General features: G+C 41.9%; 1 protein-coding gene across 3 annotated transcripts in view; it reads right to left on the bottom strand.

The window, feature by feature from the left end:
• Window positions 1–13,593, bottom strand: part of LOC117406694 (AF4/FMR2 family member 3-like) — a 266,153-nt gene that overhangs the window by 215,516 nt on the left and 37,044 nt on the right. For 2 of the 3 annotated variants that reach the window (XM_059028801.1, XM_059028800.1), the window contains exons 2-3: window positions 3,772–3,926; window positions 2,867–2,987 (exon numbers count right to left, since the gene is read on the bottom strand). In XM_059028801.1, coding sequence (XP_058884784.1) covers window positions 2,867–2,987; window positions 3,772–3,776 — 126 coding nt within the window. In that variant the 5' untranslated portion in view covers window positions 3,777–3,926. The remainder of the gene's footprint in view (window positions 1–2,866; window positions 2,988–3,771; window positions 3,927–13,593) is intronic. The other variant, XM_034010963.3, reaches the window with a different exon arrangement.

Here is a 13,593-nt window from a genome sequence, read left to right as displayed (position 1 = left end):
TCTCTGCATTCTAATAAAGAGAAAATTACTATTAAAAGACTGGGTTTAAGTAAAAAAAAAACTTTGCTACAAATCAAGGAGATTTTAAATGATGGACTTGCTATCAGTACACTCTGTACTGAGTATTTTATGCATAAAATAAATTATTTATGCTGCATTTTATCTGTCAGGACAACTCTATTAAATGAGTGAAAATAACAAAAGCACAATAAAACTAGGCGACTGCAAAAATGAAGTGCAATTAGAATCAGTTATGAACAATTAAGTGAAACAATCAGGCTCAGTCAAGATATAAAGCTAAAAACAAGTGAAATTGTTTTGTAATGAACAGCGTTTTCTGGGTTTAATTAGGAAACAGAATCAGCTCAATAAGTTTAAAAGGAACATCATGTGATCAAAAATAAAACCCGAAAACTTAAAGCCCTACATATCCAGGGTCCATTGGATGTTTGAAAATTATTATTATTATTATTATTATTTATTTCTTTCTTAGCAGACACCCTTATCCAAGGCGACTTACAATTGTTACAAGATATCACATTACTTTTACATACAATTACAATATTTTTCTAATTGCGTTTGTGAACTTTTTCAAAAACTTTGTCAAACAAGAGGAAAAGATTTTCACAGCGCAACAAGGTATGTTGTTTCTTGTCTTATTGCTTGCAGTGGGTGTGTGATAGCAGGTCTGAGGTAAAAGAATAGGTAGCAGTAAGACCTTGCTATAGCCATTAATGAAAACCCCTGAATGTACAGAAAAGGCCTTAGTTTGCTGACAGAGATAACTAACCTTTTAAATGCTACCATTTCTCTCTAAGGAAGGACAACACAACAAGGACATTGAGTACTTTTCTTCAAAATTAACTTTCTTCAACACGACAAAGCTGAACTTAAACACAGGTTTCAGCTCTGCACTAAACTTGTGGATCACAGACCAGATCTTCGTGGAATTAATTATTTCTTCAAAAAGAGACTCTTGCTCAAATCTCGACAATAGAAAGGAAGGTAACTGAAATGTGTTAAAACATTGTAGGAAATACTTGATGCAAATTCTCACATTTTGCTCGTATGTTGATTAGCAGCTTTTGTAACTTCTGAATAAACCATTTTTAATTTTCAAGCAGTCTTTTCTTCGTCATTTAGTGGTACCCAAGACATAAAAGAAATTATTAAATTGACCCATATCTCATGTGTTTCAAGTGAAAATATATGGTAATGACCCAAGAAGGTACTGAGGGTGATGTGTGAAGCGGGCCTGATTGAGCTGTCAGACAGCCTCTGGACATTGCCAGTTGTGATGGTTCCCAAGGAGGATGGAGAGTGGACTCTTACCCCCACACCCGCATCAATGAGTTCCTGGACCTGGTAGCAGGGTCTACATGGTTCTAGGTGCTAGACTTCAAGAGCGGCTACTGGCAGGTAGACCTTGCACCAGCGTCAAGACCGCATTCAAACAGCTCATGAAGAAGGGTCTGGCCAACGTCCCCTCCCAAGAATGCCTCGTCTACCTGGACAACCTGCTGGTGCATGCCTCAACTTCCTGCGGAGTGCTACAGCGAGTGACCGCAGCTGGACTCAAGCTGCACCTGGGCAAGTGCCGCTTCATGAGGCTGGAGGTCATCTTCCTGGGCCACCGGGTCAGGGGAGAGGGGATAAACACCAAGCCGGACAAGGTGACTGCTGTTCAGGAGTTGCCCACCCCCACTGACTCTGAGGATTCCTGGGCTTGGCCTCCTACTATCGCAGCTTTGTCCAGGACTTCACCAGGATCGCCGCTCCCTTGCACAAGGGAGAACCCGGTTAGTGGGGTCAGGGCAGTCGCTTGCCAGGAGATGATCACAGTCGAGGCCAAAGTGTGGAGGCAGCAGAAAGGAGAAGATCCTGACCTTTGGCCCGTCCTACAGTGGCTGGTGGACAATCCCCCGCCCCCTGGACTTGACAGACCCCAATGCCAACGCAGACCCCTATATCGTTTTCTAGACTTTGTTGGTCCCTTCAGGGACGAGGGACTTTAAGGGGGGAGCTGTATAATGACCCTGGGTCTGCTGTAACCGTGCTAGGGAAGGTTCTGTGACCCAGAGTCAAAGGTTCGACTGCAGCTGGTGTTCAGGGACATCAGACATAGGAGAACTGCCACCAAGCAACAGTTTGGTTTGCAGCGCTAGCGCACCCGGTCGAGACATTGTTGTCACAAATCAGCGGATAAGATTTTGCAACAAATCAAGGGATCGAGAGCGGGAAGCCGTACATGCTTGGGATTGGTGGCTGGTGCACCGGGGGCGTGGCCTGGACGGGGAGGGAGGGGATAAGTAGCGGGCTGCTGAAATGAAAAAGAGAGCTGAACAGCAGAATTAGAGAAGAAACAGTAAAAAGGGAGCAAGAGAGAAGCGGGACTAAGAGAATCAAGAAAGAAACCAGAAACTGCACTTAGCTGGCTGTAGCACACAGCCAAAACAGTGTGCTTTGGACTTTCTTTTCTTTTATTATATTGTCACAATCTGAGTAGCACTACACTGCTCAGCTGTAGCTATACCACTGGCTGGTAAAGGAGCACGCTTGACCTGTTAAGTGTAGAGTCCCTGGTTAATAAACTGCTGCATTCAAGAACCGGCAATATCTGTGTGAGCATGCCTTCATTTCCATGCAACACTACAATGAATTTCAGTTATTTAAGAACCTTGGATCCCGCTTGGATAAGAATTATATTTTTACTTTGAATATGTGTATATGTGGTGCAATTAACCCTTGACACAAAACATAATTATTACATATGCCTCACATTGCGTCCTTGAAACTATTTGTAAAACACATTTGTACAGAATTGAGTCTTAAATTTGGAGAGACAGACTTGGTTCCTCACGTGTACCTTGTATGGCTCACCGAAGAGAGGGTAATCAACATTAAAGCTTTCCTCATCCTGCTGGGCCTCCTGGGATCTCCTCTCCCGCTCCCTCCTCCTCAGGGTGTTTCGGTCTTGTTTGTATAGGCTGTGGCAGAAGGCAAAGAAAACAACAACAAACCAAAAAATATGAACAAAATGCAAATCGATCAACAGGGGTCAGTGTGACTCCCAGGGACTGCAGCTGGCAGATGAATCACACAATTTTCTGATCCAATCAACATATAAGGAAGCAGAGGTCCCCTGACACCAGCATTTCCTTCACATAGAGAACTGGTAATTACAAACAACACTGTATATGTTAATCTGTGCTGGATGCCAGTTAGTAATCAGAAATTGCTTATAATTAGAATTACATATAGTCCAGGTGGTGGATAAAATCTTCAATATGTTTCACATATTTTTGTGTTAATGGTCTTTCCGACATATGAATTATTTTGATCGCAAATGCATTTTGTAACAGATATAGATGTTCAAAGTCCACACAGTCACGGGTCAGTCATGACAGACATTCATAGGTACTTCTGTCTCCAACACTAATCTGTGTCAAAGTTGGTGGTTTGCTGGTTTTCAGCTGGTCATGCGGTTTTAGATGTTTGTTGAAGAGGTGGTTAACGGGACCAAAATAAGTGTATAACAAACCCTTTACAGTTAAGGTTTAAAGTCTACACTCCTAAATGAATGTAAAGTACATAAGAAAAATATGAAAAAAGGAGCAAACATTACATTTGGCAAAAATAACACCATGAACATACACTGAAAAAAGTTAAGGCATTCACCAGGTAGACATTTTACGTGTTCTTCAATAAATTGTGACCGCTGTTGGATGCATTTTGCACAAGCTGCCCACCCTTAAAAGGAAGTAACCTCACCTCATTTAGACGATCATTAGTCAAGTGGCTGCTCAGGTGATGACATTGTTTTTTGTTGTTAGTTTGGAAATCATGGCTTCTAATGATGCCAGGTGGTGGCAGACAAAGATTTTTGACTGAAGTCCAGACTGCCAAAGCTGCTCAAATGTTGGAATCTGGGGATACACAAAAGATGTGTAGCTGGTCAATTTGGTATTTCTCTTCTGTTGTTTCCAAATTGTGGACACGTTATCTAAATCACAGGTTTGTACACTAGACTTCCTGGACAAGGTTGTGGGATGTCAACCACACCACTGATCAATATATACAAAATATGTCAGTCATGAAATCACCAGTCCACTCCACATGGACTCAATATCTACTTCAGGGCAGAAACTGGAGTCACCGTAAGCAGTCAAACTGTGAGAAACTAATTGCATGAGTTTGAGGTCAATAAAACCAGTGTAATAGAGGCGTGAGGTACACCTGTCCACTAATAGATAGGAGAGAGACTGGAGGTTGTGGTCGACACGCCACTCACATGCAGGATTTATTTACAAATATTTTAAAACTAATACAAACTCAAATAAACTGAGTGGAATTAGAATCCCTATCTTTAAAGATGTGGTTATCCTGGTCTACACACAGTGCTAACCCATTGCTCACCCTGGCGAGGGTTCTCCACACATTCATCTCCTGGCTTGCTGAGACAAAAAACAAAAACAAAATAAAAATAAAAGGAACTGGCTTTTTCCAGACCCTTTTAAAGCATGTGGACAGGGGTTAATTCACAATAAATCAATCAATCAATCAATCAATCAATTACCTGGCCACATTCCGTGCATGGATTTGGCAGGGATGAGATTTTGACCCCATCCCTGCCCAACTTACATTCAAAATATATTACCTTATTTACACAACCCAACACCATTTACATGTGCAGGGCTTCTGCCCTGTCCCACATCACCCCGCTTATGTGTGCAGTACATACTGTCCATTGCAAGGTCACCTCTTCCCCCTCATTTAAAACATAACACTATGTAACACAATTTTTGTTCCTGGGTAGTAAGTGTTATTTTCCAATTGCTTATGCCTCAAAAGTATAGAAAATGGCTATTATTCCCCACAAACTTTGCTTTTGTGACCAGACAGTGATATTTTGAAATTTATCTATTTCCAATGAGAAAACGGGCGGATTTGTGTCTTTTCGTTCACATAAAGTCAGAAAAAAACAACATATGAATCCAAATTAACATGTATTTATACTAAAGTAATACAAAAATGACTACAAAAGATTTAGAAGTGAGTAGTTTTTCGAGATTTACGATTATACTGTAAATCGCTTTCACGAATCAGCCCCCAAATGTAGTCTCCCATCGTGTTCTCGTTATACTGTCCTTGGTAGCGGCGTTCAAAGTCCAGTATATCCTGGTGGAAGCGCTCGCCTTGCTCCTCCGAGTACGCTCCCATGTTGTCCTTGAATTTATCAAGATGAGCATCAAGGATATGGACTTTGAGGGACATCCTACAGCCCATTGTGCCGTAGTTCTTCACCAGAGTCTCAACCAGCTCCACATAGTTTTCGGCCTTGTGATTGCCCAGGAAGCCCCGAACCACTGCGACAAAGCTGTTCCAAGCCGCTTTCTCCTTACTAGTGAGCTTCTTGGGGAATTCATTGCACTCCAGGATCTTCTTTATCTGTGGTCCGACGAAGACACCGGCTTTGACCTTTGCCTCAGACAGCTTAGGGAAGAAGTCTTGAAGGTACTTGAAGGCTGCCGACTCCTTATCTAGAGCTCTGACAAATTGTTTCATAAGGCCCAATCTGATGTGCAGTGGTGGCATCAGCACCTTCCGGGGGTCCACCAGTGGCTCCCACTTGACGTTGTTCCTCCCCACAGAGAACTTGGTCCGCTTGGAAGGGTCCACCATGCGGAAGTAGCAGTTGCTTGAGTGGTCAGTGGGTTCCGGCCAAATTCTTGGGATAGCGAACTTCATGGCTCTCTTTTCCCCTCTGTACCATCCTACAAAAATACATTTATTTCACCCATGACTAATGTGTAAGAGATTCTCATATATGATATATTTTTTCAATAACATTGAAAATTGTGAAACATTTTAAAATTAAAAACTTTTACAATTTTAAAAATTAACAAATTTTATAACATAAAATTCTGAGCAACAATTGTCCATCTTACCTTACCTTTTTTGCAGTGCTCGCAGGTGAAATGAGGTGCCCAGGGTTTGTCTTGATCCCCGACAGGCATGCCGAAATATGCCTTGTAGGCCTCACACATCTTAGCAGATGCTTCCACGGAGTACTTTTTCGCTCTTGTCTTGATAAATTGGCCGCAGACATAGCAAAATGCGTCTGCCGGATGCTTGCAGCCTCTTGATGCCATCTCAGAAAAATGCAGATATGTATCCACTTAGGCAGCTGGAACTAAACTGAACTGGTGGGCTTAAGGCCCCTGTATTTATACTACTATTTATATTACTGGTTCTAGAGAGTTCTAGAAGTTACTCCAAGTTTACTCAGCACTGAATCTATCTGGAATGTTCTGGAAAATAGGTAAATTTCAAAATATCACTGTCCTGGTCACAAAAGCAAAGTTTGTGGGGAATAATAGCCATTTTCTATACTTTTGAGGCATAAGCAATTAGGAAATAACACTTACTACCCAGGAACAAAAATAAATAAAAATAAATTTGTTACACCGTGTAATCATTTCCCCCAATCATCCTTTTTCCGCTTTTATGCTTCTTTCTATTTGAGGGTGGAACAGAAGGTGTGAATGGGACTCCCAGAGCGCAGGTTGGTGACCGGGCAGCTGCAGCTGCAGGCAGAGGTGCAAGTCTTGGCAACAGTGCAGCGTTGTCTGGTCCACCAGAGGGAGTAGAACAGGAGTCAGGGTGAACGACAGTGGGGCAGTTACCTGGGACTAGAAGTCGAGACACAAAGGTCGGGTGTCTGGGAGCATGGGTCGAGGGAGCTGACTTATAGGCACCGCATTGGGACAGTAGCTCTTCTGGCTTGCTCTGAACCTCTGCCTTCTCCCACTTTAAGTTTGTGTCCCAGTCTAGCTCCGGGCAATTTGCTTCGTCATGCCCATACCGCAAGTAAAAGGAGCACCACTCTGCACTGTCCCGGGCCAATGTGGACTGGTCCGCCACCCAGTGGTCCTGATGTGCCCAGCCAATCACCTCTGTCATGGGGTTTACAGCTTCCATCAACGCAGGTGGCTGCAGCCGGATCACCTTAAGCCGGACTTCTAGGGCCAGGCGGACAAAATCCATGAGAATCTCCCGGTGGACGGTCCCCAGGTATTTTCTTTCCATCGTCTCCAACCACTGGGGTCCAACAGCCAGGTGTCGGATATCTCCGTGTCTCTCTGGTGGGTGGTCTTGGCTTGGCAGGAAGCAGCAGATCTCACACCTGACACCAAGTGTGATAGGCATGTGAGGTATGCGCTGAAAAATAGTAGAGAAACTGGAGGTTGTGGTCGACACGCCACTCAGATGTGCAGGATTTACTTACACAACCCAACACCATCTACATGTGCAGGTCTTCTGCCGCTGTCACAACCAGCTACAAGATCCACAAATGACCCCACAACACCCAAGAACGCAGATAACAGCCTTCATCACCAGAACTGGCAGCTCTGTCATTGGGCATCGGTTTGGTTGACTGATAAATCAAGATTTCATCTGTCCACTAATGATTGATGCATTCTAGTATGGCAAACCCAAGTAGAACGGTTTGCTCAAAGCAACATTGTTGAAAATGACCGTTTTGGAAGAGACTTACTGGTGTGTGGAAGCATCTGTATTGTAGGTGGAACAGCTTTTATTGTGCTTCCAAGTGGCGGATTTACAGCTCAGCGGGATAAAGACACATTCTGGACCCTGTAGTAAGATCATTTACTGGTTCAATTATCCCTGAGTTTGTTCTCATACAAGATAATGCCCCATTTCATACTGCCAGGATTTTGTGGATTATCTTGCGCAGGAGACTATAGAGGTTATTGACTGGCCAGCAAGAAGCGTTGACCTTAATCCCATAGAACACCCTTGGGACTTTCTAGGACATTCTGTTGGTTAGTGTTGTAACCCTCCATGTGCGATCATACAGCTTGGAGTTACACGGACTGGAGAATTTTACACGATCCCCCAAGACGTCACCATTCATTTGGAGCATTTTCAATCTGTCAGAAAAATCATTCTCCAGAGTCCAATCCTATAGGCACATTGATTTCCAAGTACATTTTTAGATTGCCCTACTGTCATATTCAAACTGCATACAAAAAGTCAGAAAGAAAACACAGTAATGATTAAACGTCTCTTTTTCCAAAACAAAAATAGGGCCTATTGGACACTGATCACACAAGACCTCAGTCACATATTTAAAGAGACGTATTCCTACATCTCCAGAATGTTTGATTCTTGGCTCCTCAGAACCTGCTCAACATTTAATCAACCAGTTTGATGCATTCTGTGTTAGTGAATAAAGTGAATACAATTCCTACTTCAGCTGAATTCATAAACAAAATCTCTCCTGGCAAAATCTGAATAATAATACATTGGCAACGTACTACTCAGTCTGGAGTCCCTTTCTTCAATACATACCCTGGTATGGCAATATGATATAGGTAAATCCTTAATTATAATTATAATAAATAATAAGTTAAGACTGGTTAAAATATTGTTTTATGATGTCTTGTTTTCAATAAAAAAAGATTACTTACAAAAATATGGCCTGTAAGAAATTATGGCAAAACGGTGAATTTTAGAAGCATGTTCCAGCTAGGCAATCTGCAGCAAGACGAGCATGCTGACTTAGTTGAAAACCATGCAATACAGTGACAGATGACGTGAATCATCATACCATTAATCGGGTCATCTTACGCAAACTGCACACAAAAACAGAACAGAAAACAGACTGATGAAACATTGTTGGGGAATGTCTCTATTGTGATCTGGGTGCAAGAGACAGAGACCTAACACCGAGAATGGAAAACGCATGAGGGAAACATCAGTGAGGTTTGCTGGTGCTGTGCAAAAATGTTTTGTGATTGCAGTATCATATTGATATGTAGCAAAATATTTTATTTACTGTAGTAGTATGGCAATCAGCATTATATTTTACTTTATAAATGCAATTTGATTACTGCAGTCGCTATTTTAAATATTACTGTAATGAAACTGTACTGTGAAATACATTAAATAAATGAAAAACTTCTCCAATACAGTTTAATTTATTAATATTGCAAAATAGTGAACAATTAATACAGGTCTTTGTTTTATGAATTTATTGTTTTTTTATATATTGACAGAGGAGTTACAGTAGTAAATGATTGAACTTATGAACTGGATGAACTTTGAATAAATGGTAAAAAACTAAAAACAAAAAAAACTGACATTTTTCGTATCAATTACGGTATGTCATCATTACCCAGGGTGTAGCAGGGGAGATCTGGACTGACTGTCTGGCACATGCGTATTACTGCAGGTAGAGGGCAGCAATCTCGTAGGATCCACCTGTCAGTCATGGCGATGACACGGAGAGGTGGGGAAGAGGGTGTGTGATTTGGCTCTCTGATTGGCTGAGAGGTGGGCCTTGGGAGATTGCTCGGCCCTTAAGAACTGCGCTTGGTTGTACACTGGGGTGGGTGGGAACACACAGAGACACTGACAGAAGATGTCAGTTTTAAAAACAAGAACGAGGCAAGCCTAGCTGGGGAAAACAGCCTGCCTTAAAATAATTTAAAAGAGAAAAAAAATAAAAAAAATAATCACGTACTCGAGGGGACGTGTTTAGTTCTACGGGGAACTCCGGCCATCCCAGTGTATAGGCACAGCTGAGTGTAGGACGGAGGCCCGTTCTGACCGGCTTAGCGGCAGTGGGGGCACTGCGTAAGCAGCACTTTTGTTTGTAGTTTTATTACTGTGTTTTATTTTCCCTTTTTCTTTCGCCTTTGGTTTTCATTATTATTTACGAGCACTTGTTGTGCCTGTGCCGATGTACCGGTATTGGTAAACACCGTGGTTCTGGTTACTGTTGTCAGTATCCAGTAAACGGACAACTGCACCCTCTACTGGTCAAAATAAATCCGTGCGCCTGAGCGGCGTTACAAAAAAAGAAGCTCAAAAAGCAGCTCAATCACACACTGCTCTCAATAGAAAAAACTTCCCAAGCTCTCTTTATATCCCATAACCCTAGAGGATCAGCAGAGTTAAGTATCTTGGTGTAATAGAATATCTTTTCTGCATTGCTATAGAGATCGCAGAATTACAGAATGCTGGAGGGACTGATCAATAATCAAATGTAACAAAGACAACCATAGAACACAGCTGTTTTCAAATCAAGAGGAACGGTAGTTCCTCGCGCCAAGTTACAGCGAAGTGCGAGAACTGCCAGTGATTATCTATACAGCACGGATAATTTACGTGTTTTCAGGGTATTGGAGCAGCAAAAGTAAATCAACCAAAAGCACCATTTCACTTTTAATTTGTAGTTCCCAACACTCTTACGTGAAATGTAGAAAAAAAGTAATATCTGTCACACAGTTATTATTGTTATTATTTGTTTATTTAGCAGACGCCTTTATCCAAGGCGACTTACAGAGAGACTAGGGTTTGTGAACTGTGCATCAGCTGCAGAGTCACTTACAACTACGTCTCACCCAAAAGACGGAGCACAAGGAGGTTAAGTGACTTGCTCAGGGTCACTCAATGAGTCAGTGACTGAGGTGGGATTTGAACTGGGGACCTCCTGGTCACAAGCCCTTTTCTTTAACCACTGGACCTCCCTAAAACATGCATCACCCCAGAGAACACTGCTGCCCCAGCTGCTCTCTCCTCTCTCTAACTCCTCTCTAACTCTCCTTGCTCCTCAGGATGAGGCCGGGGAACTGGATTCCTACTTTCTTCACCCTGGAACTTCTCAATACCTTCTGCAGTAAGAGAAATAAGTCACCAAAGGAAGGCAAAAATGTCGATCTCCTTCTTGTTGTTCTTTTCCTCCAGACGTATTTTTCTGCAGACCCCAGGCACTTTTATCCACAAATACAGTGCCTATAGAAAGTCTGCACCCCCTTTCAAAATTTTCACCTTTTGTTGCCTTATAGCCTGGAATTAAAATGCATTAAAATAGTTTTTTTTCATTTATCTACACATCCTACCTCACTTCCAACTGAAAAAGATTTTCTAGAAATTTGTAGAAAATTAATTAATAAAAACTGAAATAGCTTGGTTGGATAAGTGTCCACCCCCCTTGTAATAGCAATCCTAAATTAGCTCAGGTGTAACCAATCGCCTTCAAAATCACACACCAAGTTAAGTGGCCTCCACCTGTGTTAAATTGTAGTGATTCACATGATTTCAGGATAAATTCAGCAGTTCCTGTAGGTTCCCTCTGCTGGGTAGTGCATTTCAAAGCAAAGACTCAACAATGAGCACCAAGGTGCTTTCAAAAGAACTCCGGGACAAAGTTGTTGAAAGGCACAGATCAGAGGATGGGTATAAAAAAATATCAAAGGCCTTGAATATCCCTTGGAGCATGGTCAAAACGATTATTAAGAAGTGGAAGGTGTATGGCACCACCAAGACCCTGCCTAGATCAGGCTGTCCCTCCAAACTGGATGACCGAGCAAGAAGGAGACTGATCAGAGAGGCTACCAAGAGGCCAGTGGCAACTTTGCAAGAGCTACAGGCTTTTATGGCCAAGACTGGTCAAAGTGTGCATGCGACAACAATATCCCAAGCACTTCACAAATCTGGCCTGTATGGAAAGGTGGCAAGAAGGAAGCCATTACTCAAGAAAGCACACCGTGAATCCCGTTTGAAGTATGCAAAAGAACACTCAGGAGATTCTGTAGCCATGTGGCAAAAAGTTCTGTGGTCTGACAAAACTAAAATGGAACTTTTTGGCCTAAATGCAAAGCATTATCTTTAGCGCAAACCCAACACCGTGCATCACCCAAAGAACACCACCCCTACTGTGAAGCATGGTGGTGGCAGCATCATGTTATGGGGATGTTTCTCATCGGCAGGGACTGGGGCACTTGTCAGGATAGTAGGGAAAATGGAGCAAAGTACAGAGAAGTCCTGCTGCCTTCTGTAGGAAAGCTGAAACTGGGACGGAAGTTTAGCTTTCAGCATGACAATGACCCAAAGCACACAGCCAAAGCTACACTGGTGTGGCTAAGGAACAAAAAGGTAAACGTCCTTGAGTGGCCCAGTCAGAGCCCCGGCCTAAATCCAATCGAAAATTTGTGGCACTGAAGATTGCTGTCCATCAACGCTTCCCAAGGAACTTGACAGAGCTTGAACAGTTTTGTAAAGAAAAATGGCCAAATATTGTCAAATCTAGGTGTGTAAAGTTGGTAGAGACCTATCCCAACAGACTCAGAGCTGTAATTGCTGCCAAAGGTGCTTCCACCAAGTATTAACTCAGGGGGGTGGAGACTTATCCAATTATGACCTTTCAGTTTTGTATTTAATATGTAACTTTTTTCCCCCTTAACAGTGTGGAGTATGGCATGTAGATAAGTGGAAAAAAAATCCTCAATTAAATGCATGAAACTGAGGCACTGACACAAAAAAATGTGAACAATGTTCAAGGGAGTGTAGACTTTCTATAGGCACTGCATGTATATTACAGGACATCCGAGTTTAATGACAATTAACTTGTTTTGTCAACAGGGAAATATACTAGGGAACGCACTTATTGTGATGTCTATATCATTTATATTAAATGATTTATTTCTGTTTTAAAATGGAACATTTGCCTGCAAATAAATAAATAAATAAAAAAAGGTCTGGTATACAGTTTGTTATGTTAACTGTCAGTGCGACACGATTAGTTGAAACAAGCAGTATTTTAAAAGATGAAGTCAGCCAGTTGAGAATTCTCCGGACTTTGTTATATTTTCGAGATTTTGAGAGCCATAATCTATCTATCATCCTCATTCTAAGATTTTGAGCTGGAGCTCTTAAAATTGTTGGTTTCAATTTGGGACTGCTTGGAAACAATTGGGGCAACCTTGGCCTCCGTCGGTTTTACAGTTGTGTCTATTTGCTTTGTGCTGGGCAAGGTTGCCCTAATGGTTTCTTGAAACTTGGCTTGTGTTTTTGATATCTCTACTTTAAATGGCTGGGCACTTTTGATAACTTGAGAGTGTTTTTTCACATTTCCAATGTGTTTTTCTTTCAGATCTGAAGACACTGAAACCAACTCAAAGCTTTAACTTATTTAAAGGATGTTCTTATGCAATTATTTTGAGATTGTACGACAAGGAGTGGGTGTTGACTGAATAGCTCCCTCAATTAAGAGGGTGGTCTCTCCAGGACAGGCTTGTGGATGCTTACATTCTACACCAGCCGCAGGTCATGGTACACATGGTCCCAGGACTACAATTATGGAAGAAGGGTGTATATACCGGACATTGTATTATGATAAAAATTAGTGGTCCTACCATTTAACAATTTTCACGGTAGAGTGTGTACTTAAAATGAACTACAGTAGGGTGTCTTTGTGAATCAGGCAGTGATTCTAAATAACCTGAAGTTGGTCTCGACATGTGGGTTACAAAAGCTTTAGAGTTGTAGACTGGTTAAAATGGTAGAGGCTGCTCTGACAACCTGGGAAGATTTGCACGCTATACATTACAGCAAGTTAACCTGGAGATTCTGCATTAAACTATCGGAATGATATTAGGTCAGTGTTCAATTTACGGCAACACTAACATTTTGCTTGAGGAATTTATTTAATGTACCACATATGAAGTCTTAATCACAAATAGTTTGAGATACAGCTGTGTATCTAGCTAGAAGAAGTTACAG

This window comes from Acipenser ruthenus, chromosome 8 (assembly GCF_902713425.1).
Source record: "Acipenser ruthenus chromosome 8, fAciRut3.2 maternal haplotype, whole genome shotgun sequence".
Taxonomy (NCBI): Eukaryota; Metazoa; Chordata; class Actinopteri; order Acipenseriformes; family Acipenseridae; genus Acipenser; species Acipenser ruthenus.
Note: the sequence above shows the minus strand (reverse complement) of the source record. Positions and strands in the feature narration are given on the sequence as shown.